Source organism: Anguilla rostrata, chromosome 2 (genome assembly GCF_018555375.3).
Source record: "Anguilla rostrata isolate EN2019 chromosome 2, ASM1855537v3, whole genome shotgun sequence".
NCBI classification, from domain to species: Eukaryota; Metazoa; Chordata; class Actinopteri; order Anguilliformes; family Anguillidae; genus Anguilla; species Anguilla rostrata.
The window spans coordinates 56,853,291-56,874,759 of record NC_057934.1 but is presented as its reverse complement, the minus strand read 5'-3'; the positions used below and the strand labels follow the sequence as shown (position 1 = coordinate 56,874,759).

Here is a 21,469-nt window from a genome sequence, read left to right as displayed (position 1 = left end):
GTACCCTTGAGCAAGGTACTTAACCTCACTGCTTCTGTAATACATCCAGATGTATGAATGCTGACTTATACAATGGTCCAGTTACTCTGGATAAGAGCATCTGTACATGCCTGTAATGTAATGTAATGCAATGGACGAGCCATAGACATACAAGAGAAAGAAAGAAAGATGGAGAAGAGAGATGGAAAGGACACATGAGAGAGGGAGAGACATGGAAAGGCAGAGACAGGAAAGAACACCACAGAGAGAGACCTAACCCAAAAGAGAGAGAGAGAGAGCCAGAGACAGAGACAGAGACAGAGGGAGGAGTGTCAGCATTCCGAGTCCCTCACCCTGCCATACACCTCCCCCTTCCACCAGCCGTTGGAAGACTTTTTGGAGATGATCTTCACCGTGTCCCCCTCACGCAGGGACAGCTCGGTGCGGTCTCGAGCCGAGAAGTCGTAACGCGCCCTGGCTGTGCCAAAGTATCGCGTGATGCCCCCTGCTGGATGGGAGGATACAAAGCATTTACATAATCACAGATAAAATGTTGACCCACCAGTCAAGCTGTTCTTTAGCTGTTTACTGCTGCTGATGTCACAGGTGTCACCTGACCTAAAGGAAAGTGCAACAGATTCTTTAGGCCAACCAGATATTCAGCTCCTGCAGTTTTTCCATCCTCTCTCCTTCTTAGCTACAGAAAGAACTGGTATGTAATGGGAGTTTCTGGTGCGATGTTATATTTAAATGCGGGGGAACTTACTAGGAGCAGGTGGGCTGGCACTGTGCTCTGGCTCTTTAAAGGGGAACTGTAGGGGTGTGTCCAGGTCTTTGAAGTATTCCTTCAGGGTGTTTTTTTGATAGAACTCCACCAGGTCCTGCGAGAGCCAATGAACAGAGTTCTCATTGCCAAGTGGGCTGGACTAACTATACTACATTACCCATAATGCAGCAGCCGTGAAGTTAACTGTGCTTCATTACAGACAATAGCTGAGGGGATGTGAGTGACTGTACTACATTACCCAAGTCAACAGTGTCAGTATTATCCACAACAGCAGAAGTGTGTTATGTACTACATTTCCCATGGTGCTGAAGATCCATACCCACTAAGGTGTTAAGTTGTAGACAAGATGAAATTATATGCTTTAGTCTGTATCCATTAATACGAGTCTGGCAGGAAGTTTGTTACATACAATTAACCCTTTGAAGGCCTTCTTCTCGTTGATGCGAAAAAGCCCCTCTGCAGATGTAATCTTTATGTGTTTGGTGTCCAACTTGAACCTGGAAAACAGGGAAGAATCTGAGTGACACCTGTCTAAATGGTAAAAAGATAACCACCTGACTTATGTCCAAAACGTATGTATTTACATGTGCATATGTACGTGTGTGTATGTGAGAAAGAGAGAGAGAAAGAGAGAGTGCACTTGTATGATGGAAATTGCAGGACTCACAGATGGATCATTCAGAAGTATGAGTGTTTGTGGTTCTACATGTGTAACACCCGCAGGTATCAGCACAGCATCACCTCACTGAAACTCACTTGATGCTGACCGCAAACTCGCCGGCATCCTTCTGCCTGACCAGGTACGTTCCGTCCGAGCGCGTCTGCAGCAGGTTTTTGGCAGCTGCTCGGTCCAAGTTCCCTGCAAACCTGTAGGGTAGAGCAGTGAGTCAGTGCTCTCATAATGAATAAGACTTAGGTAGAGCAGTGGGTCAATGTTGTCATAATGAATAAGACTCAGGTAGAGCAGTAAGGCCGTGCTGTCAGAATGAATAAGACTCAGGTAGAGCAGTGAGTCAGTGCTCTCATAATGAATAAGACTCAGGTAGAGCAATGAGTCAGTGCTCTTATAATGCATAAGACACAGAACAGTGATTCAGTGGTCTTACAATGAATAAGACTCAGGTAGAGCAGTGAGTCAGTGCTCTCATAATGAATAACTCAGGTAGAGCAGTGAGTCAGTGCCCAGAATAAGACTCAGGTAGAGCAGTGAGTCAGTGCTCTTATAATGAATAAGACTCAGGTAGAGCAGTGAATCAGTGCTCCTATAATGAATAAGAGACAGAACAGAGAGTCAGTGCTCTTATAATGAATAAGACTCAGGTAGAGCAGTGAGTCAGTGCTCTTATAATGCATAAGACACAGAACAGTGATTCAGTGGTCTTACAATGAATAAGACTCAGGTAGAGCAGTGAGTCAGTGCTCTCATAATGAATAACTCAGGTAGAGCAGTGAGTCAGTGTCCAGAATAAGACTTAGGTAGAGAAGTGAATCAGTGCTCCTATAATGAATAAGAGACAGAACAGAGAGTCAGTGCTCTTATAATGAATAAGACTCAGGTAGAGCAGTGAGTCAGTGCTCTTATAATTTATAAGACTCAGGTAGAGCAGTGAGTCAGTGCTCTTATAATTAATAAGACTCGGGTAGAGCAGTGAGTCAGTGCTCTTATAATGAATAAGACACATAACAGTGAGTCACTGCTCTTATAATGAACAGTGAGTCAGTGCTGTGAATTGCTGACATGCACATAATGGTACCGATATAGCAGAAGGCTTATTAAGACTTTACGCACCAGGGGAACCCCGTCAAATCTGGAGTGGCTCTCTGTAGACAGGGAGAGAAATTTGAGGCCACATAGACACATGGCATTTAGCAAAGATCCAGAGCAACTTCCACAGCTTGCATTTTCCCTATCAATGACCCTGCTACATCCAGGAATGAACCAGCCCAGTCTCCTCACCACTATACTACTCTGCCACATAGTGATAAATCATTCATTACTGTTTGCCCGTTTAGACTGTGGCTATTGTCAGTGCTGATGTATTAAACAGAGACAACAGCCCCCCTTCAGCTAAAAATAAACACCTGAGTTACTCTCAGATGACTTTTCATGACCTTCAGATGACACCCCCCCAAATGACCACTCATGACCTCTAGATAACCCTATCATGACTCCCCCTTGATGACTCCTCATGACCTCTACATGAACCCCTCATGACCCCCAATGACCCCACATGACACTCACTGGGATGAAGGGTCGCACTTTAGAAGAAGGAAACCAGCCCGTTTCTCCCACCGCCATATTCCGGCCCTGGAAGAGAAGAGAAAAAAAAAATCAGTGACCCTTCTTTGACCTTTGAACTTTTCTCCCAGGAGCCCACACATCTACAGCACAGCACTCACAACAACTGCTGTTTTATTGTCCTTGGCCAGTAATACTCTACTATCACCAACAGGGGAAGCATTTTACCTAGTAAATTCAACAGCATGGAGGAAGGTTCATGTTATGATCCAGTTGTTCTTTCAGTGTGCTTTGGTGGTGGGGAGCACTAATAATTCTGTAGTGTGTGTTTTTTTTATTTTTATATTTAATTCAGATTTATCTGTGTATATGTACTTTGCAGCCTGTGTTCACTTGTCACTATTATGAAATTGAGAGAGGAATTGGGTGAGAGAGAAAACGAAAGAGCTGTTCATGCTCTTTCATTTTGAAAGTTATTGCTGAGGTCGTCCTGTGTAGGCCCCTCCCTGCTGCCACAGGAAACAGACTCACTGTTCTGCAGTGATGCGTGCAACCAAGACGTGCCATGTGAGTGTCAGTGGGAGACAGACTTAGGGTGTATTCAGCACCCCAGTCCCTGAGCCACAGTAACTCCCAAAAACACACAGACTCTCTTTCACCGTTACCTCCAAAACACACACATCAACCACCATCACCTCCAAAACACACACATCAACCATGAGCACTTCCAAAACATACATATCAACTATGATCACCTGCAAAACACACACACCAACCACCATCACCTCCAAAACACACACATCAACCATCATCACCTCCAAAACACACACAAGATTCAAGATTTCCTTTATTCTCTTCGAGGGGCAATTAGTCCCAGTGCTACAATGCTACTCTATGAGTACTGTACATCTAATGTCTAATGTGAGTGAATAATATCTAATGTGCATGTGCCCCTATCAAGTTTTAGTTTAAGTTTATTTTTTGAAGACATTAAATAAAAGAAAAAAACACACACAAACAATGTTACAATACATAAAACAAAACAATAGTGTAAAAAGTTTAGAATAAAGAATAGATGCACAGGTGAGGTTAGAAGTCCAAAAGGGCTTATGCGTGAACCTCACTCTGAAACACCAAATAAACAAGATTCATTTCTTATGTACAGTATACTGCACACGGGCCCACCCAGTCCCTGCCAGGGGTAATTCTGAACTCTGATGCACGGCAGCCATTTTGGACCAGAACCAGAGGGAGGTGGAGAAGAAGCCACATAAAATATTTGGGCAGAGCTCCATCCCCTTTACACAGGGATTTGTAATTAACCTGACAGTGATGACCAGGACCTCATGACATGCGATTTCTAATCACCATCCACCAACTTAAATTTAGAAGGACACTCTGGAGAAGATGCGCCAGAAGATAACTCTTAGGGACACCAGCGTCAGTATGTCTGCTCATCAGAGAGTCCCTTGATCTCATCATGATTATAGTTGGTATTGATTGCTGATAGTACTGCACCCAGGAGTGACTGATCAGAAGCTACTCAAGTAAGCAGACATGCTAATTCAGTCACTGTACGACTGTACTTGACAGGAACCACAGACTCATCCCCCATGTCCTGTGTAAAGAGAGGTTATCGTTTCACTCAGATCACATCTGCTGCTACTGCCAGTTAAAAAAGTAACTTTATTTCCATAAATAAGCAAGTTGTAAGATTGTTTTTTTCTTTTTTCTTAACAGCCCTCGCTTGTTTCCAATGTGTTGTAGAGCACATAGAACTAAAGTAACTGGATTCAATTTAAAAATTTAAAAGTGGCTATGGACGCATGCATTTATATGAGACCCTTGGCCCCAAATGCAGTCAACCAATTAAACAAAACCAAAAAAAAAGTTATTATTTATTATTCTTTGGTGACTTCTGTGTGATTTTATTGTATTTTGTTTCCACATATGGATTTCTATTTCCGGTTTGAGACCCGAGACAAGTTTCCAGCCTATGTTAGACAATGAAGTTCTATTCTATTTCATCTCCTTGTATGGTCATGTGATACAGGCAAACCGCGCTCACAGCAAGATCTGTCCAAACTTCACGCTCTGCACATGGAACGTGTAAAGCTTCAGGAGAAGGGGAGGTAAAGAGGTGAGAGGGCCATTTTCTAATTTAGTAGGCATCTGTTTGACAGCGAGTTTTAGAATCAATTAAGATTCATAAAATAGCTGTAGAATTTTAAATATGAGCCTGTCCATCTGCTGATGTTTGTATATGAGAATGTACATATGTACAAGCCCCGAAAATTTTCTTTGATTGCTAATTTTTTTAATTAGCTGCCCAGTATTTGTAAGAGACAGTGAAAGATTAACATAAACTGTCATAATGTTTACTTTAAATATATTCAAATAGCCCCCCCAAGCCAGATGTCCCTGCGCTTTGATTGGTTGAGCAGTAAGAGGAAGCTTGGCAACAACTGGCTTATAGGATCATGAAATACAGTTCCAGACTACATCTGTCCAGAACCAAATGGTACAGCAGAGCAGGTTTTCTGTAACAGCCACTTGGTCACCTGGAACAGATCTCAGTTTTGTACGCACACACACACACTCACACACACACACACACACATGCTTTAAGGGTATGAAGGATTAAAAATGAAAAAAAAAATCAATACATATTTGAGAATGTAGAATATGCCTCTTGATTACGAGCTGTACACAACTCAAACCCTGTTGATCTGCAAGCCCCACCCCTTCCTGCAAGCCCGGGCCCCCTCACCTCCCACCACTGCAGATCCACCTCTGCCCGCACCAGCTCGATGACATCACCCATGGAGAGGTGCAGCGGTTGGCCGAATGCAACGGGGGGTGGAGGCAATCCAAAATACTCCTGACAGACCTCCATCTTTGGCAAGACTGGAGGGGTCAAACAAAACATTATTAAAGGAGAACGTGACATAGATGGGCTTTGCTACACAATGAGAAAAACACAGGCATTAGTAAATGCTCAATCCTGAAGCATGAGAGAAAAACACAGGAATTATTAATCGCTTAAGACTGGAGGAGTAGAGAAATACGGCATTATTAAATACTTATGACTGGAGGATTAGAGAAACACAGGCATTATTAAATCTATGACTGAGGTTGAACAAGGCATTTTTAGCTATGAGTGAGGATTAGAGAAACACAGGCATTAAGCTTAAGGATTAGAGAAACCAGGCATTATAATGCTATGAGTGGAGGATTAGAGAAACACAGGCATTATTAAATGCTTATGAGTGGAGGATTAGAGAAACACAGGCATTATTAAATGCTTATGAGGGGGGATAAAAGGCATTTAATTATGACTGGAGGATTAGAGAAACACAGGCATTATTAAATGCTTATGAGTGGAGGATTAGAGAAACACAGGCATTATTAAATGCTTATGAGTGGAGGATTAGAGAAACACAGGCATTATTAAATGCTTATGAGTGGAGGATTAGAGAAACACAGGCATTATTTAGAGGGGGATTAAACACAGGCATTATTAAATGCTTATGAGTGGAGGATTAGAGAAACACAGGCATTATTAAATGCTTATGAGTGGAGGATTAGAGAAACACAGGCATTATTAAATGCTTATGAGTGGAGGATTAAAGAAACACAGGCAAATGCTTCAGGTTCAGGGGTGGATGAGACACATACAGGCACTATTAAACACTTACGACTGCATCAGCATTAAAAATGTCAGACACTGTGAAACTATTCCTCTTACTCTTACCTGAATCAGGTGGCCTGCTGCCTCCAGACCGCTGGTTCTTGTTCTGAAAGACAAAAATGTATTATTTCTTAAACCAACACTCATAGCAACACTCAAACCCCCCAAATTCATGCCCATGCCCAAGGGGCTGGCCCAAAGCAGAAGGGAACAGGAGGGCGGTACCTTTTTCATGGTGCCAGAGGTGTCTGAAAAACAAACACACAAAACTGTTCTCACACCACTGCACAGGAAAACAATCTTATCACACCATCAGTGTTAATCACAGTGTTGACCTCAGCCTGCACAGAAATCATATATTATATTACATTACATTACATTACATTTATTTGGCTTTTATCCAAAGCGACATACAAAAAGTGCATCTTAATCTTTCTGAACCGGATAATGCACAGGTGAGGTCAATAATGCCAAATCACTGGCAAGGAAAGTGTAATGGGGGCTGTGTACAGACAGGGATTTGGGGGAAATGGAGGGGGAGAGGTGGGGACAGGGATATGGGGAAGCAAGGGGGAGAGGGGACAGGATTTGAGGGAAAGCAAGGGGAGAGGTGGGGACAGGGGGTTTGAGGGAAAGCAAGGGGAGAGTGGGACAGGGATTTGAGGGAAAGCAAGGGGAGAGGTGGGGACAGGGGTTTGAGGGAAAGCAAGGGGGAGAGGTGGGGACAGGGGGTTTGAGGGAAAGCAAGGGGGAGAGGTGGGGACAGGGGGTTTGAGGGAAAGCAAGGGGGAGAGATGGGGACAGGGGGTTTGAGGGAAAGCAAGGGGGAGAGGTGGGGACAGGGGATTTGGGGGAAAGGATTAGGGTTTAGGGTTGGAAGGGGAGTGGTGCCAGCACAGCGTACCTGAGTTCCGTCCGCAGGCAGGGACTCTGCCCAGGCATTCTTTATGAGCTGCTACCTTACAGCGTGTGCAGCGGTAACCCTGGAAGAATATCCCTCTGAGAGAGAGAGAGAGAGAGAGAAAGGGGAGAGAGAGAGAGAGAGAGAGAGAGAGGAAGAGATAGGGAGAGGGAGGGGGTGTTACTTCTGGGTCTATATTTTGTATAGGCTATTTCTGTCTTTAATGTGTTACTTATTTCTATAATGTTCTGTGTGTGTGCGTGTGTGCGTGCGTATGCGTGTGAGCGTGCGCGTGCGTGTGCGCGTGCGTGCGTGTGCGTGTGCGTGTGCGTGTGCGTTTGTGTGTGTGCGTGTGCGTGCGTGCGTGCTGTGCGTGTGCGTGCGCGTGCGCGTGCGCGTGCGCGTGCGCGTGCGCGTGCGCGTGCGCGTGCGTGTGCGTGTGCGTGTGCGTTTGTGTGTGTATGCTGAACCCACCTGAGCAGCATGCAGCAGGCCTTGCAGGACGTGGTCTCCTCAAAGCAGTGCATCTGGAAGTCATGGTTGTTGGCTGCGTGGTTATCAGGGAACATGTTCGACCTGGTGGCAGTGGCAGTGAATGCAAATCAATGCAGAGTTAACACACATGTATACACATACACGCAAGCACACACATACACACACTGCCAAATCTCAGAGAACCTATAAACACATGAGAGCACTGCGTGAAGGTGTGTTGTGGTACAGTATTACAGTGTGTTATGGAGTGTTAAGGTGCGTTAGGTTGCAGTGTTAAAGCACATCAGTGTGCAGTGTTAAGGTCCCTTAGGGTGCAGTGTTAAGGTGCGTTGGGTGGTGGTTTCGCTCACTGAGCCATTTGAAACTGCTCCAGCCATTTCCTCTTCAGATCCTTGGTTTTGAAGTAGAGATCGTAGCTGCTGTCATCGTAGGAGTCTATTAGATAGAACGCACTGGACCACTGCAGAACAACGCCAGTGCCCCGTATGAGTTTAACATTCTCAATTTAATATTACCCTGTCTGCTTTGATGAATCTGAATCTGTCATTCATTTAAATTCATATTTCATGATTTGTAATTTATCATCTTGAATGCATTTGTTCCAAGCTGTGAAATTCAGGGTAAAAAGAAAATATCAAGCTTGTTTAATTTATTCATAGATTCACACCAAAAGGCCTTTCAACCTCAATACTCCAGAGTGAGAGAGGTAAGAAGAGGAAAAAAGAGGGCAAAGAGGGAGATAATAAGTGATGCCTGAAAGAGGAGGAGAGGAGGAGATAAGAAGGGTGAGAGAGAGAGAGAGAGAGAGAGAGGGAGAGAGAGTGAAAAGAGGGAGGGAAAGACCTTCTTATTGTCCCGTTCTCCTCCCGGATCATCCAGGACCTGATAGTTCTGCAGTTCGATCAGCTTTTTCAGCTCCAGGTTGTCTCCACTCTTCCTCTTACAAACCAGCATGGCCTTGTCGAACAGGAAGGCGTACCTGCACAGACACACCTGCGTCAGCCACCAGCTCCGCCCCCTACGGAAGCACAACTCACAGCCACACCCCACAACAGCCAAACCCCCAGGCCATGGCCCCTCCCCGTAGTTACAGTCCAAAGTCACACCACTCCAGTCACACCTACAAGCTGTGCCCCTCCCCATCCTGCGCCCCTCATACCTGTCCTGTTTGGATCTCTTCTCTGAACTGCAAATCTTCAGTTCTCCGTCAATTTTGGGACGGCCATACAGAGCGAGAGACTGGGTCTGAGGAAGAGAAGAACCTTACTGGATAAAGACAACATGCTGACTCTTCATCACGGACAGAAACAATACTTACTGTGTTAATTCCCTGTAGCTGTACTGATGTAATACAGGAAAGAGTGTTAATTCCCTACAGGTGTACTGATGTAATACAGGAAAGAGTGTTAATTCCCTGTAGCTGTACTGATGGAGTACAGGAAAGAGTGTTAATTCCTTGTAGCTGTACTGATGTAATACAGGAAAGAGTGTTAATTCCCTGTAGCTGTACTGATTGAGTACAGGAAAGAGTGTTAATTCCCTGTAGCTGTACTGATGTAATACAGGAAAGAGTGTTAATTCCCTGTAGCTGTACTGATGGAGTACAGGAAAGAGTGTTAATTCCCTGTAGCTGTACTGATGTAATACAGGAAAGAGTGTTAATTCCCTGTAGCTGTACTGATGAAGTACAGGAAAGAGTAGTAATTCCCTGCAGCTGTACTGATGTAATACAGGAAAGAGTGTTAATTCCCTGTAGCTGTACTGATGAAGTACAGGAAAGAGTAGTAATTCCCTGCAGCTGTACTGATGTAATACAGGAAAGAGTGTTAATTCCCTGTAGCTGTACTGATGGAGTACAGTAAAGAGTGTTAATTCCCTGTAGCTGTACTGATGGAGTACAGGAAAGAGTGTTAATTCCCTGTAGCTGTACTGATGTAATACAGGAAAGAGTGGTAATTCCCTGCAGCTGTACTGATGTAATACAGGAAAGAGTGTTAATTCCCTGTAGCTGTACTGATGTAATACATGAAAGAGTGGTAATTCCCTGCAGCAGGTCCCCACCATGTTCTCGATGGACAGCTGGAAGGTGGTGATCTGCCGGAGGATCTCGTTGTCTCGTTTGACTTCGTTCACACACTGCGCCAAGTCCTGAGATAGAAAAAGAAAGAGACACGCCCACTATTCACCATTTCACTTTAAGGACTGCTGCTCTGCTCAACATTTATTCTCTCTCCGCCTCACTGTTCACCCCTTAACCATTATGGTTCATCACTTCATCTGTCTGCCTCAGAAAACTGCTGGGTTGTGCTTCACCAACAACAGGTACAACAGGTACAATAACAGGTGGCAGCACAAAGGGTTACAGAGCGACAGGGCGACAGGGGAGAGGATGAGATGGTGTGTAGCAGAGAGAGGGGTGTGTACAGGGTGAGAGGGTGTGTAGTACAGGGTGAGAGGGTGAGGGGTGTGTACAGGGTGAGAGGGTGTGTAGTACAGAGTAAGAGGGTGAGGGGTGTGTACAGGGTGAAATGGTGTGTAATACAGAGTAAGAGGGTGAGGGGTGTGTACAGGGTGAGAGGGTGTGTAGTACAGGGTGAGAGGGTGAAGGGTGTGTACAGGGTGAAAGGGTGTGTAGTACAGGGTGAGAGGGTAAGAGGGTGTGTAGTACAGGGTGAGAGGGTGAAGGGTGTGTACAGGGTGAAAGGGTGTGTAGTACAGGGTGAGAAGGTGAGAGGGTGTGTAGTACAGAGTGAGAGGGTGAGGGGTGTATACAGGGTGAGAGGGTGAGGGGTGTATACAAGGTGAGAGGGTGTGTAGTACAGGGTGAGAGGGTGAGAGGTGTGTAGTACAGGGTGAGAGGGTGTGTAGTACAGGGTGAGAGGGTGTATAGTAGAGGGTGAGAAGGTGTGTAGTATAGGGTGAGAGGGTGTATAGTACAGGGTGAGACGGTGTGTAGTACAGGGTGAGAGGGTAAGAGAGTGTGTAGTACAGGGTGAGAGGGTAAGAGGGTGTGTAGTACAGGGTGAGAGGGTGAGAGGTGTGTAGTACAGGGTGAGAGGGTAAGGGGTGTATAGTACAGGGTGAGAGGGTGAGAGGGTGTGTAGTACAGGGTGAGAGGGTGTATAGTAGAGGGTGAGAAGGTGTGTAGTATAGGGTGAGAGGGTGTATAGTACAGGGTGAGAGGGTGTGTAGTACAGGGTGAGAGGGTGAGAGGGTGTGTAGTACAGGGTGAGAGGGTGTGTAGTACAGGGTAAGAGGGTGTGTAGTACAGGGTGAGAGGGTGTATAGTAGAGGGTGAGAAGGTGTGTAGTACAGGGTGAGAGGGTGAGAGGGTGTATAGTAGAGGGTGAGAAGGTGTGTAGTATAGGGTGAGAGGGTGTATAGTACAGGGTGAGAGGGTGAGAGGGTGTGTAGTATAGGGTGAGAGGGTGTGTAGTATAGGGTGAGAGGGTGTGTAGTACAGGGTGAGAGGGTGTGTAGTACAGGGTGAAAGGGTGTATAGTAGAGGGTGAGAAGGTGTGTAGTATAGGGTGAGAGGGTGAGAGGGTGTGTAGTATAGGGTGAGAGGGTGTGTAGTACAGGGTGAGAGGGTGTATAGTACAGGGTGAGAGGGTGTGTAGTACAGGGTGAAGGGTGTATAGTAAGGGTGAGAAGGTGTGTAGTAAGGGTGAGAGGGGGGTGTATAGTACAGGGTGAGAGGGTGATAGTACAGGGTGAGAGGGTGTGTAGTACAGGGTGAAAGGGTGATAGTAGAGGTGGAAGGTGTAGTATAGGGTGAGAGGGTGTTAGTACAGGGTGAGAGGGTGTAGTAGTACAGGGTGAGAGGGTTGTAGTACAGGGTGAAGGGTGTATAGTAGAGGGTGAGAGGGTGTGTAGTACAGGGTGAGGTGAGAGGGTGTATAGTAGAGGGTGAAAGGTGTTAGTATAGGGTGAGAGGGTGTATAGTACAGGGTGAGAGGGTGAGAGGGTGTGTAGTATAGGGTGAGAGGGTGTGTAGTATAGGGTGAGAGGGTGTGTAGTACAGGGTGAAAGGGTGTATAGTAGAGGGTGAGAAGGTGTGTAGTATAGGGTGAGAGGGTGAGAGGGTGTGTAGTATAGGGTGAGAGGGTGTGTAGTATAGGGTGAGAGGGTGTGTAGTACAGGGTGAGAGGGTGTATAGTACAGGGTGAGAGGGTGTGTAGTACAGGGTGAGAGGGTGTATAGTAGAGGGTGAGAAGGTGTGTAGTATAGGGTGAGAGGGTGTATAGTACAGGGTGAGAGGGTGTGTAGTACAGGGTGAAAGGGTGTATAGTAGAGGGTGAGAAGGTGTGTAGTATAGGGTGAGAGGGTGTATAGTACAGGGTGAGAGGGTGTGTAGTACAGGGTGAGAGGGTGTGTAGTACAGGACTCACCCGCATGGCATCCAAGGCTGTGCGCAGATTCTCTTTCTCTGCAGGATTAGTGGTGTGTTTCACCAGCTCCTGAGACCAGAGAGAGAAACACACTGAGCCACAGCAACTCACACACGCATACACACACATCCACAAACACACGCACGCACACACAAACACACACACACGGTCATGTTCCTCTGAAAGTAGTTAGTGTATTTAGTAGGTGCAGACGTACCTGTAAAAGTAGGTGATATTTAAGGACCCTCTGCATGGGGACCATGAGGAGATCTCGCAGGGAAAATCTGCCACTGTTTGCTCGTTTGGAGCATTCCTGAACCATGGGGAAAGGCAGAGAGCGTGAGAGGAGAAGATGGATGAATGAAGGAAAAAATACATTAGCATGGCAAAAGAAGGACTCTGACAGACAGTGTGGGCGGAGCTCTGTCTGACAGGGTGGGCGGGGCTCTGACTGACAGGGTGGGCGGGGCACTGATTGACAGTGTGGACGGGGCATTGATTCACACCTCCAGCTTCATGCGCACATCCTCTTTAGTGCTGGCGATCTTGTCCAGGTGTTTGGTGGCCGACTCCACCTGGCTGCAGTAGCGGCCGTAGGGCAGTAACCTGGAGACAGAATGCTCGTCAGACTGAGAATGCTGGGAGAAGGCCTGGCATTCAGCCTAGCCAGGTGAGAAGTGTACATGTGAGCAGAGTACAGGTGACCAGTGTCCAGGTGAACAGTGTTCAGGTGAGCAGTGTGCAGGTAGCAGTATCCAAGTGAGCAGTGTGCAGGTGAGCAGTGTGCAGGGTGTGCAGTGTCCAGGTGAGCAGTGTGCAGGTAGCAGTGTCCAGGTGAGCAGTGTTTAGGTGAGCAGTGTGCAGATGAGCAGTGTACAGGTGAATAGTGTCCAGGTGGGCAGTGTTCAGGTGAGCAGTGTGGTACCTCTCCTTGTAACTGATGAAGACCTGGTACAGGTTCTCCGCCCCACAGGAGAGAATGGAGGTGCGGATCTCCTCCAGGAGGCTGCGGTGTGTAGAGGCCAGCTCCTGCCCAGTCAGATTGATTTACATGTAACATTTACACACTCACAGGGGTGCAGGAGGGGCTACATCCCGCCCCATGCTAAAACAGGTCAAACTGTCCAGCTAAATAATAAGAGGGCTATTTGCCACATAATGTGGAGATAAAGATGGAGAGATGAAGGGAGTAATAGAGAGATGAGGAGATAAAGGGAGTGATAAAGAGATGGAGAGACAGAGTGATAGAGAGATGGAGAGATAGAGAGAGTAATAGAGAGATGGAGAAATAGACAAACCTTGATGTTGATGAAAATGTTCTCAACGTCCTGAGGCTGCAGAAACCGCTGGAGAGGCTTCATGAAGTGCTGCAGGAGACAGAGACAGAACGGGAGTGAGACTGTGTGTGTGTGTGTGTGTGTGTGAGTGAGTGTGAGTGTGTGTGTGTGTGTGTGTGAGTGAGTGTGAGTGTGTGTGTGGTGAGTTGTGAGTGTGTGTGTGTGTATGTGTGTGTGAGTGTGAGTGGTGGGTGTGTCGTGGCGTGTGTGTGTGTGTGTTGAGTGAGTGTGTGTGTGTGTGTGTGTGTGTGTGTGGAGTGTGTGCGTGAGGTGTGTGTGGTGAGTTGTGAGTGTGTGTGTGTGTATGTGTGTGTGAGTGTGAGTGGTGAGAGTGTGTGCGTGAGCGTGTGTGTGTGTGCGTGTGTGAGTGTGTGTGTGTGTGTGTGTGAGTGTGAGTGGTGAGAGTGTGTGCGTGAGCGTGTGTGTGTGCGAGTGTGGTGTTGTGTGTGTGTGAGTGTGTGAGTGTGGTGGTGAGGTGAGTGGTGAGAGTGTGTGCGTGAGCATGTGTGTGTGCGCGTGTGTGTGTGTGTGTGTGTGTGTGAGTGTGTGAGGGCGAGTGGTGAGAGAGTGTGTGTGCGCGTGTGTGTACTTATACAACTTTGTAAAAATATGGCATTTATATATCATTTATACAGCTGGATATACGGTGTATATGTCTCTTTATGTGTGTATGCTTCTGTATATATATATATATATATTTGCCTACATGTGTACTTGTGTAGTTTTAGTGGCACCTTTAATATGGACTCCAGGGTGTCAGTGTACTTCTCCTCTGTCTGTCTGATCTCCTGCAGGCAGCAGTTCCTCTTGTCCACCTCTGGCATCTTCTGCTGCAGATACATTACAACAGACCTCTTACCTTTCAGGTAACATTGCCGTGAACCTCTTACCTTTCAGGTAACATTACAGTAGACCTCTTACATTTCAGGTAACATTACAGTAGATTTCTTAACTTTCGGGTAACATTACAGTAAATATCTTTTATTTCAGTAACATTACAGTAGACCTCTTGCCTTTCAGGTAACAGTACAGTAGATTTCTTAACTATCAGATAACATTACAGTAAATATCTTACCTTTCAGTAACATTACAGTAGACCTCTTATCTTTTTAGGTAACATTACAGTAGACCTCTTACTATTCAGGTAATATCACAGAAAATATCTTACCTTTCAAGTAACATCATAGTAGACCTCTTACCTTTCAGTAACATTACAGAAGACCTCTTACTTGAATTACTGTTGACTCCTAACTCAGGTAAATTAAGTGACGCTCTATTCAGGTAATAATATCACAGAAAATATCTTACCTTTCAGGTAACATTACAGTATATCTCTCAGCCCAGGTAACATTACAGAGGATCTGACATTCAGGTTGAATTACTGTTGATCTCGCTAACTCAGGTAAAATTGAATTTGATCTCTTTCTCAGCACAGGGTAATATTTAAATTTGGTCTCTCCTTCTCCCTCAGCTGAGGTAACCTCACTAGAGCTCTCTCCATATCACCCCTGACTCGACCCACCTCCTGGGCATCTGCCCGCATCAGGTCCTCATAGATCTCGTCTCCTTCATCAACCTCGTCTTCCACACAGTCATACAGATCATCATCCTCATCTGCTGTGTCACTGTACAAAGAGAGACACCCGTCATACTGCCACTGTCACAGAGTTAAGCACACACACACTGCACATACACACATGCACACACACACACTCACACACCGCACATACACACACATACACACACACATAAAAATACGAACACACACACATGCACACACACACACACACCGCACATACACACACACATATAAATACAAACACACACACATGCACACACACACACACACCGCACATACACACACACATACACACACTCACACACCACACATACACACACATACACACACACATAAAAATACGAACACACACACATGCACACACACACACACACCGCACATACACACACACATAAAAATACAAACACACACACATGCACACACACACACACACCGCACATACACACACACATATAAATACAAACACACACACATGCACACACACACACACACCGCACATACACACACACATACACACACACATAAAAATACAAACATACACACACACACACACGTACACATACCCACACACACGTACACATACAAACACACACACCTATACACAAACACACACACACACTGCACATACACACAGACACACACACACACACAAAAACTTACTCTATCTGGTCGGACAGGCCATTGTAGATTTCTTCATCGGGAACACTGCCCTCTAATGGAAATGGCCTGTAGAAACAGAACGACCACTCAGGGACAAGAACAACTGACTGCATTGACCAAATAAACCATAAACACACACTCACTATCCTACCCGTATTGACCAAAGTAAACCATAAACACACATTCAATATACTGACTGCACTGACCAAATTAAACCACAAACACACACTCACCATACTGACCACACTGACCAAAGTAAACCATGAACACACACCATACTGACCACTGTGACTAAAGTAAACCACAAACACGCACTCACCATACTGACCACTGTGACTAAAGTAAACCACAAACACGCACTCACCATACTGACCACTGTGACTAAAGTAAACCACAAACACGCACTCACCATACTGACCGCACCAATAACACTGATCACAACTAATCATGCAGTAATAACCATACTAATCCCACCCCATAATTAAACACACATTAACCACACTAAAATCATAGATCAATTAAGCGTACACGAATCGCACAAGCCATACTGACATTAACTCACTGCGATAAACATCAATCAAATATGATCATTCTGACCACAGCAATAACCTATCTCTCACACTGATGACAGTGCAATAATAATCAGTAAAAGACATAGAAACCACACTGGTCATACTGAAATATCCGTAGCCAATGAAATGAACATGCTAAGCGCCAGATCAGGCAGCACTCACCGGTACTCCACCTGCACAGCCTACAGTACAGGGTTTTCAGCACGCCCCTTTAAGGGACCCCTGCGGTTTTCATTCCGACCACAAGCACAATCCGTAAATGAGTCATCAATCGCTCTCGATAAGATACACCTGATCTCTGTTTGTGGAGAGATTTCCCCTCTTAAAGCCACATAACGAATAGCTATGTACACCGTGAATAAACGTCCCTTATTCACATCCCTGGACCTTCAATGAGTACGTTTACCAGTGTTTTCATTTTCTGTCTGTTATGTGTTACAACGAGGTCACTTTTGCAATTGATTAGATCCAGGCTTTTCAACAGGGGATCCACAGACCCCTGGAGGTCCTTGCAGGTACTGCATGAGGTCCCTGGCCAGACTAGATATGTAAATGTAATGACTATATATATATAAACTTTGGAAAATTTTTCTAAATATAAATCCCTTTTAGAAGAGGACCCTTTTTAACTTATGATGCAGGTCCCCCGGATGTCTTTGAGCTTGGCTTGAGGTCCCTGGATCACAAAAGGCTGGATTAAATTATATTCTGACAACTGATATTGCCAAAGACAAAACACATTGCAAGGAGCCAACCCTATATTGTGCCAACATGTAAGTAAAGGAAATATGTAAGGGGAAAAAATGAAAGAATTTATGTGTGTGCTTTCAGCAACCTTGATTAAGATGCTGGCTGTAACAGAAGCCATCAAACAGAGGGGTGTTGGGGGTCTTGACAGTGTTTGAACCCCTTCTGTAGTATAATGCTTGAGGTACGGTTCAGGCCCAGATCTCTGTAAAGCTGCTTTGTGACAATGCCCTTTGTAAAAAGCTCTATACAAAACGAACTTGATCTGAACTGGACTGCTGCTAATACAGGGTGGCCAGGTACTTACTGGATTCCCCGCTCTGTTGCAATCGATGTGTAGGACAGGGATGACAGCGTTTCAATCACCTGAAAAAGGACAGAAGCATTACTTCTAGAGAAACGCTCTCTTTTCTCTCCGTGGTTTAATTGTCGTCATGGATTCAATCACACCCTCCGCCTTCGTGGGTTTTTTTTTTTTTTCTTAGAATTTCAGCTGTTTCCTTCTGAGAAAAAAGATTCAACATTAAACAGCATCAAAGGTCAAAATGGCTTAACAGCAAAGCTAATATTACTGCTATTTTTTATTTATTTTATTGTCCTTACTGTTTCGGTCCTTTATTCATAATGGCCCATGTATTATATTGCGTGTGGGAAAATTAATTATTTGATTAAATTACTCTCACTGTCCAGTCTGCCAAGATACAAACACATCAACTATATCCCTCACTCAAACCAACAAAATTGAACCTCCATCCTTTGCTCTACCCGCCAGAATTGTACTTCCTGTTTCCCTCTTATATGTACTGAACCCAACTGAATTGCATTTCCTGTTTCCCATGTCCTTACTGAACCGCTTATTGAATCTTTATTTAAACTTTGTTTTCCTTAATCTTTATTGTTTTGCTTAATGATTCTCCCCCTGGAATAAGCATTAAGGAAAACATAAAGATCCTTATTGATCCCCTTTACAGTATTTGTGTTGCTTTAGGCTTGCTCCTGTCGGGGTTTAGGCCAGGGTTGTCTGTGAAACATATTGCGATAATTGCTGTGAAATACACTATATAAATAAATGTGATTGATTGACTGATATGTTTCTGTTACAATAATTTTTTAAAACAGAAGTCACTTTTTAAGAACAGATAACGGAATCCTCTGAACACACTTTTCACTAGCAAAATGATGTAATGCTCAAAATAAAAAATGCATGCCACAAGCTCAAATAAGTCCATCAAAACAGATTCATTTGTCACTTTATGAAAAGTTAAATTCATCTATCATTTCATAAAGGTAAAATGAAATCAAAGTGATTAATAAATTAAATAATGAATTCATCAAGTGTCAACACGTCCTGTGCACATGCTCTTTTTCATTCACTGCTTTCTGCTTCCTTTATCTTTGTAATTGAGCCCTACAGAGCGCTATTTCCTGTGACATCACAGTTCAAACAAGTTGAACATTAGCATTGTTCCAAATTAACTGAATGGTATGGACTCCCTAGCGGTTCATCCCAAAATTATTTATCATTAATGATTTTTTTTTTTAATTTTGTAGTTATTTTTGTTTTTATTTTGCATCCTCAGGAAAAGGTGTTTAATTCTTTTTTCAGCCTCAGAAAAACAAACATTAAGCCACAAAGAAGCAACATGTCATTCTGTGAGGAACGCAGATTTGAATGGGGTGTCAGAACGGCTTGTCCTTGTTGAACAATTTAGTTTTCCAGTTATCCTCATTGCATTAATCAGCCTTACTTAGACTGTGATAATTCTACTTCCTGTTTTCCGTCTGCGCTGACTCAGACGCCCCGCCCCTTTCAGAAGAGTTCAGCTCCAAATAAGGGCGGCTTTGGCAGAGGCACATTTTGAAAATATGGACATTTTCTTTAATTTTTTAAAACTTATAGTGAAGAACCACAGCAAAATTTTACACAAACTCCGAGTACTGTAATCTTACAGCGTCTACATACACATTTTTAGAAAATGCAGCACACTGTGAAAACTGTGCCATAAATATCTGTGGCCAGGCCTAAACCGATGCTGATTTGCGCTGTTATTGCAGTTTCAGAGGTCTAACTTCCCTTTCCAGTCTTGTGAAAGGGCAAAAGTTCTGGGGTATTTCACCTCCATGGCGTGAGTTTAAAAGAGTTTCTTAACAGATTACATTGAGGGCTTCCCAAACTGGGCCCTGACAGAGGAGTCTCAGAGATGGTCGTCAGCAAACTGGAAGAAATATGTTTCGTCTTAAAAACAAGCACTTTTTAAAAAAATGAACACGTTTTAGACTTTTAGATTAAAATAAATCTTGTCCATGCTTACATACCCTTGCTAATATTGTGATCAATGTAAATATTGAATATTAATTTTGTACTCGATGGCTGTATTATACTGTACAATACTGCTGTTCACACAGATCAAAGATAAGATGACATCGCAATTTAGACATGCTTCCACGTGCTAGCGTCTTCAATCGTAGCTCATTTTCAGCCTATAGTCCCAAACAACAAACTAATGTAATTAAATATATTCAAAATCTACTTAAATGTATGAAATGCATAAATTAACAAGATATATGTAAATATATATTTAAATATATTTATGAAATGATTAACACTCACTGTGTACATACTTCAATACATTACTATATAATTATATTGAAATATATGTAAATATATGTGATAAATATGCAGAAGTAATGAAAAGATTTGGGAACCTCCCGTATAAATGAATCTATTAAGGTACAGTACAGTTGTAATTACCCCATTGACAGGCCCTAATTAGCACTTAGCCCCGGTTAGTAGTCAGGGGGGAATTGCCCATGCCTATGTCACAATATAGGTTTAACCCGAGCCTGTCAACATGCCTGATTGTGACCATTTTCGATAAAAAACTTTTAAAAAACGGCTTCGTAGGGAAGTAGCTGGCCCACTTTTACTTTTTAAGACCGAAACAGGAAACAATGTGAAAGAGCTCTGTTACATCAGACCAAATGAAGTAAATTCAACGGATTTGCCAGTCCATGGGGACAAACTACAAGGCTACTGTAATTTAGGGTCTGACCCGACATAACAGTTTTATCTGCACAGTTCAGGCAAAGACTCCCACTGAGCCTGTTCAAAAAGAACAAAATGAAACAGACACCAAGGAGGACGGTATGATATGATGGTCCGAAAATCGGACCATTAAAAAAGGCTGCTGGTTCAATTAATTCCCTGATAGACCACTACAACTCAACCCTTAACTTTTCTTCAGTAAATTTCCAGCTGCAAAATGACATTATGTGTATATAAAAATTTATCAAATGGATATGAGCTAATGTTAAATTAACTTAATTTAAATTCATGTTTTGAGACTGCTTACTTTTATTTTTGACTGAAAGAGAAGGACATGCAAAATCCTCACTAACTCAACATGCTCAAATCTCCATCTAAGCACAAGGACTTTGTTTTGACAACTAACTTTTTTGATCTATCACCTCTTCTTCCTTGTTTTACGTCAAAATGTGTCATATGCTATTTTGGAAATCTATGTCATCTTTTTCCAAAGTAAAATGCAGAAATAAACTAAAAATATGTTTCAATACATTTCTACATTCTCTACAATATGTAAATCACACTGGATAAGAGTACCTGATAAATTAATTTTTCGTAATGTAAGGTTATTGTAATGTAAATACCAGGCTGTATCGCGGTTGTGTGGTCTGCTCCCATTTACTTCCTGGTAAGAGCATTCATACAGAAACATCCCCCTTCCCCCCACAGCATGCACATGATTGGTTCCCCACGTACGTGGTGTACTAACACATCTACTCTCAGAACTGCTTCGAAATCAGTGTTCTAGAACCCCATTGCTTTCAATCACCAGTAGCGATTGTTACATCAGCATTGTAATGTTCAGTAAAGAATATTCTAATCACATATTTGTGATTTCCCACCATAACGGTTAAAGAAAAACTCAAACAAAAGTGCAGACTTAGGGACCACAACCTGCCAACAGGAAAGTATACAGTAGATACAATCGTGACCGGGGATTCCCAGAAAAAAACACAGCCACTGTGTACTATGGGGAAACAGACAAAGGCATTAATCACTTATCCTG

At 43.9% G+C, this 21,469-nt stretch overlaps 1 protein-coding gene across 3 annotated transcripts in view; it reads right to left on the bottom strand.

Moving 5' to 3' along the window:
* The window catches only part of LOC135248543 (proto-oncogene vav-like), a 37,169-nt gene that overhangs the window by 698 nt on the left and 15,002 nt on the right, over positions 1 to 21,469 (bottom strand). Inside the window, exons 3-26 of one of the 3 annotated variants that reach the window (XM_064323321.1) lie at positions 17,686 to 17,744; positions 16,060 to 16,125; positions 15,343 to 15,445; positions 14,555 to 14,650; positions 13,782 to 13,850; positions 13,409 to 13,512; positions 12,990 to 13,089; positions 12,701 to 12,796; positions 12,484 to 12,552; positions 10,154 to 10,240; positions 9,252 to 9,337; positions 8,936 to 9,071; positions 8,443 to 8,552; positions 8,072 to 8,173; positions 7,601 to 7,695; positions 6,922 to 6,944; positions 6,760 to 6,802; positions 5,776 to 5,912; positions 3,009 to 3,074; positions 2,556 to 2,587; positions 1,523 to 1,633; positions 1,176 to 1,263; positions 746 to 860; positions 542 to 597 (exon numbers count right to left, since the gene is read on the bottom strand). In XM_064323321.1, coding sequence (XP_064179391.1) covers positions 557 to 597; positions 746 to 860; positions 1,176 to 1,263; positions 1,523 to 1,633; positions 2,556 to 2,587; positions 3,009 to 3,074; positions 5,776 to 5,912; positions 6,760 to 6,802; positions 6,922 to 6,944; positions 7,601 to 7,695; positions 8,072 to 8,173; positions 8,443 to 8,552; positions 8,936 to 9,071; positions 9,252 to 9,337; positions 10,154 to 10,240; positions 12,484 to 12,552; positions 12,701 to 12,796; positions 12,990 to 13,089; positions 13,409 to 13,512; positions 13,782 to 13,850; positions 14,555 to 14,650; positions 15,343 to 15,445; positions 16,060 to 16,125; positions 17,686 to 17,744 — 2,034 coding nt within the window. In that variant the 3' untranslated portion in view covers positions 542 to 556. Of the gene's footprint in view, positions 1 to 332; positions 488 to 541; positions 598 to 745; positions 861 to 1,175; positions 1,264 to 1,522; positions 1,634 to 2,555; positions 2,588 to 3,008; positions 3,075 to 5,775; positions 5,913 to 6,759; positions 6,803 to 6,921; positions 6,945 to 7,600; positions 7,696 to 8,071; positions 8,174 to 8,442; positions 8,553 to 8,935; positions 9,072 to 9,251; positions 9,338 to 10,153; positions 10,241 to 12,483; positions 12,553 to 12,700; positions 12,797 to 12,989; positions 13,090 to 13,408; positions 13,513 to 13,781; positions 13,851 to 14,554; positions 14,651 to 15,342; positions 15,446 to 16,059; positions 16,126 to 17,685; positions 17,745 to 21,469 lie in introns of all 3 variants that reach the window. The other 2 variants (XM_064323320.1, XM_064323319.1) reach the window with 2 other exon arrangements.